Source organism: Phaethon lepturus, unplaced genomic scaffold (assembly GCF_000687285.1).
Source record: "Phaethon lepturus isolate BGI_N335 unplaced genomic scaffold, ASM68728v1 scaffold17023, whole genome shotgun sequence".
NCBI classification, from domain to species: domain Eukaryota; kingdom Metazoa; phylum Chordata; class Aves; order Phaethontiformes; family Phaethontidae; genus Phaethon; species Phaethon lepturus.
In genome coordinates this window covers 37,164-41,638 of record NW_010531342.1, presented here as the reverse complement: position 1 = coordinate 41,638, position 4,475 = coordinate 37,164, and the positions used below count along the sequence as shown (strand labels likewise).

Sequence of the window (4,475 nt, the reverse complement as noted above, 5' to 3'; positions counted from 1 at the left end):
AGCATTCAGAGGCAGCCCCATCGCCGCTTGGGAGCCACCACCTAAGCAGGAGCTGTCGGAAATCGCAGCCGGCCAGAGTTTCACATGAGTGTGAACTGCGAAATGCCGAACCAGGCACCCTACGCGCACCTTTGCCTAAGGTCTGCGCAGGAAGCTACTGCCTGCTGGTTTGGAGCACCTGCCACCGTTTTGTGCAGGACGTCATGCTGGAGAAGGTGTCAAATACTAAATACCAAAAAGTCTCGAAGAAGAATAATTTGGTCACTTATTGTGAAGTGTTGCCTTTTAAAATGCCTGGAATAAAACCTCCATTCTCTGTCTGAAAGGATGGAAGATTACCCACGGGAAGATTTCCCTATGAATGTGTTCCAGGAGCTGGAATGTGAAGCTTTTGCACTTCTAATTTTGTTTGGTAGACACACATCTGTACTGCAGAGCAGCTAGTTGTTGATTTGTCAATTCTGCTGAATTACTGTGGCAAACATTTATGTGTAAGAATTGAGTTGCTCTTTTGACCGAGACTGGATATCCTGAAGCTCCTGCTCTTCTTTTGCTTTGATATCTTGGTAGGCCTGCATTTTGCTTGCATCCTTTAAGTAGGCCCAGTTAGAAGACAGTATCATGAGGAAGTGGATCTGGAAGAGAAGGGTGAGCATGATGGCTAGTGAGCATGTCAAGAGGCAAAGCAAGCTGCTAGTTAGATTAATAGACGCTCTTTAAAATAACGACAAAAAAAAAGTTATTCTACGTTAATAAGCATTCTGTTATTAAAACAAGCACAGAGGCTGTTTTCAAAGACCTCTAGAATTTGGCATGCTAATACTTCAGTTGGTTATTCACAATTTAGAGAACGTTAGTATAACAGTAACAAAACACGCTACAGAGTTGTACAGATCAATTAAAATGCAGAATGGGGGGAAGCAGGAAAAAACATTTTGTACATGGCAATATATATATGTAATCTGTGAACTACGAGGTGCTCAGAAGAACTGCGTTCTAAGGCTGTGGTGTTTATGCATATCCGAGCCCAGATCCTGGTAATTCTTTTCCCCCAACAAGCAGATGAGAATTCCACCCTAGCCCTGGAAAAAGCCTGAAACTGTAAACAGCTTTATTGACATGAACAAGGCTACATTAACATATCGAAAAATTAAACAACAAAACATGAGCCCAAAACTAAGCAAAAGCATGCAATCTCTGGGTTAAGAAGTCTTAATTGTATATTTTTATAACTACATTTTAAACTCTCACCAACCTCAGGTGAAGAGTTTTATATCATGTATAGCAACTGTTCGTGGGGTTTTTTTTTAAATTATTGTGTGGATTTTTTTCTGTTTTGTGCATTCGTCTCCTCCCAACTTCTTTTCACCATACTTCATGCAAAAAAATCTACATCTGAAAACACCAATTTCACTTCTCTCATGTTCTCCCCCGCCTTGCCAACAGTGTAAAAATGTCTCTGTGATCTATGCATGGTTTTGCTTCCCGTGCAGTCATACTTACATTTTTGAGATCTGGCTACTGAGGAATCAGTTACTAAAGTACAAGCCATACAAGAACAGAAGCTTTTTATACGCTGTTTCTTCCTAGTTCAGGGTCCAAAAGAAAGGATGTGATTGTTTTACGCAGAGCTAATACAGGGATATGTTTGCCTTCCAGAGAGAGCATGATTGGGCAATTACTTGAAAATGAAGTAAGGGAAAATAATCAACTTCATCCACGGAATCGCTGGCAATACAAGCCAATTAATTCCTAATACCTGGGCTTCTGATTTCTGCCAAAGGAGACTGGCACTATTTCATTAGTCCTTTTCTTTCGCATCGTATGTGTTTTGTATGCTCAGGGAGGGGGGTCGTATTTGGTGTGCAGGATGAAGAACGTATTAATAATTCTGACCCTGAACCATTCCAGTATCTGCTTTAGAGATGACTGTCAGAAAGCAAGTGGAGACTTGAAATGGAAGCACCCCCTCTTCAGAAGGATGCTTATGAACACCTCTATAGTAACTGAATCCTCTCGACATGGAAACATAGCCAGATCTCATCCACATCATAGTTCATATACAAGCAGTCACTTTATTAATCTGATAAGCTAAATGATGCTTACTGAAGCTATTTACAATTACTGTAACAAAATTCAGAAAGCTAGACTTTTTAGCCTAGGGTGTCAGTGGTATTTCAAGCTACGCAATGCAGCTCTTTACTGGGCTTATACAATTTAGAATTTAGTGCAGCAATCTTCCCGACTCTTAAACTTCAAAACAGCATAGTTATATGTAGTAGCCATCATGTAGATCAGCTGGTGGAAGAGAACAAAATACAGGAGCGTAAGATACAACAAGGTGACGGCTCAAGCCCATTTGGGCAACTGTCGATACTTCTACAACAGACGTTATTCTGAGCTTCTTCCAGGGTGAAGATGCAAGGTAAATAACTTGCCGTTTATCTGGAGAGGATAACCTACCTACAGACCTAAGGCTATTGCATCAACAAATAGCGAGTATTACACCTGGGCTTGGCTGACAGGAGGTTAGAAGCTGGCAGCTAGAGGAAGCGTTAGACATATGAAGCAAGTCATCTTGTTAACGTCCCTTTTTCCAGCTGCTACCTGTAATTGGCATTGCAGAGCTGGGCTAGTCAAACTGCCTGGGTCCAGACAAGAAAACTGAGAGGTTACAAGCACTTGATCAAATAAACTACAAAAATGAAAAGAAATAGTGGACATTAAAATAGAAGTAGGGAGTAGAAGTATGATTTTTCAAAGGATGAGCAAAGAATTTTATTTAAGGATGGGGGAGGTGGGTTAAGATGACTCCTTAAAGCAAAAGTTTGGCACCTGCTGACCTGCAATGACCAAATCATAGCAGCAAATAACAGCGCTTGCAGCTCGCCCTCCTTCTGTCTAGTATCACTCTTTTTAAGATGCATAAAATTTAATCTTAAAGCATCTTAAGCCTGAAAGGAACATGTTACACAACAGAACAACAAAAAATGCTACTCACCAGTGCTATGACAGTGGCGCCAGCTCCAGCACAAGCCACAATGAACAGGTGATAAGACATGTAGAACTAGAGAAAAACACGTTAAAAACATTGAAGCAACTGAGGATAGTATAAAAGGCATTTCAACTGTTCTAGAAAATAAGGACAATAACATCATCTTCATAGCAAGGTATTCACAGCTTCAGAATATAAAAATGTTCGGAAATAATTTTCATTTTCTGGATGACCTAACACAGAATAATTTCAGTGTTGTGTTTAACTCCATCTCTTTATAATATTAGTATTAGTTTTCTCAAAAAACCTTTCATCAAGTTATTTATTACACAGTGCCCAAGCGACTTGGAGGCAAAAGCTGCACACAGGTATATGCTTCTGTACCTCATTCGTGTTGCAGATGTTCTCTAAAATCGGGCCACAGGCTTTGCCAGGTACAGCATTCCACGGGATAATACCTGAAATACCACAGCAAAAGAAACCACTGATTCTAGCAATCAACACATGTTTTCTGTTCCTCTCTCATCTTTTCCTCCCACTTGCCAGTTGTGTTCCCACTCTGGGCATCCGCACGTTGACCGGTACAGCTTTGAGTTGGCGGGAGGAATTAAAACAACTCAAGTTGTGCTTTCTCCCTATACCGAGGCTCACTGCCAAGACACGTTCTCAGATGTGGTTTTCCCATATGGCAGCCAAATGGTTGGTTGGGTTTTTGCGCTTCAAGTCCAGTCACATACTGCTTACTCCCCCACTCAGCACTGAAAGGGTCAGTCTGCATCTCAGAGGTACTTGGCACCTTTCAGGATAGCACTTACTAGATTAAGTTCTCCTTGAACAAGTAACTACTGCAGAAGACTGAACATGGAGCTAGAGGGAAGAATTACGGGATTTTTTTCTGGTTTAGTCCCAACAGGTAAAAAGCATTAAGTGAACACTGCAACAAGAAAATCCAGTCTGCGGCACCTCACGTACTCCCAATTACTTTTCTTGCATGACTGAAAATCTGAAAAGTCAACAGGATCTAGCAGACTGAAAATAACCTCCACTTTTAGGCCTGTAACAGACGTAAAGCTTAAGCAAAAGCCATTTGAAGAAGCCGTTGAAGCCAGTCTCCCCCCATATAACTTGCATTTCAAACTCAGCTGGTTGGAATTAGCAACTCTGAAAGGGGCAGGTCATTGAAATTATCTCAGGATGGAATGGCTTTCAAAAATATTTTATAGGATTTCCTTTAAAGCCAGCTTCTCCTCTGCATCTGCAGTATACACTTGAAGCCTTTTAGCTACCACTTCCATCCAAAAATGTGAGGACAGTTCAGTGACACGAGTTGCCTGTTAAGGAGCTGCTCCCTCCCATCACTCACTGAAACCCAAATGGTTTTGCTGATCAGAGGGACAGCACAGCCCTGCGCGGCACCTGTACAGCTGCAAAACAACCAGGAGAAGCACAAAGGTGGAGGAGCACGTCTTCTCCCTGCACT

The 4,475-nt window shown here is 41.6% G+C and overlaps 1 protein-coding gene across 2 annotated transcripts in view; it reads right to left on the bottom strand.

Annotated features, from left to right (window-relative positions):
- Positions 1-204: 204 nt before the first annotated feature.
- Positions 205-4,475, bottom strand: part of GPM6B (glycoprotein M6B) — a 31,261-nt gene continuing 26,990 nt past the window's right edge. Inside the window, exons 6-8 of one of the 2 annotated variants that reach the window (XM_010284524.1) lie at positions 3,380-3,453; positions 3,002-3,067; positions 205-635 (exon numbers count right to left, since the gene is read on the bottom strand). In XM_010284524.1, the coding sequence (XP_010282826.1) occupies positions 486-635; positions 3,002-3,067; positions 3,380-3,453 (290 nt within the window). In that variant the 3' untranslated portion in view covers positions 205-485. Of the gene's footprint in view, positions 636-1,800; positions 2,299-3,001; positions 3,068-3,379; positions 3,454-4,475 lie in introns of those variants that run through there. The other variant, XM_010284525.1, reaches the window with a different exon arrangement.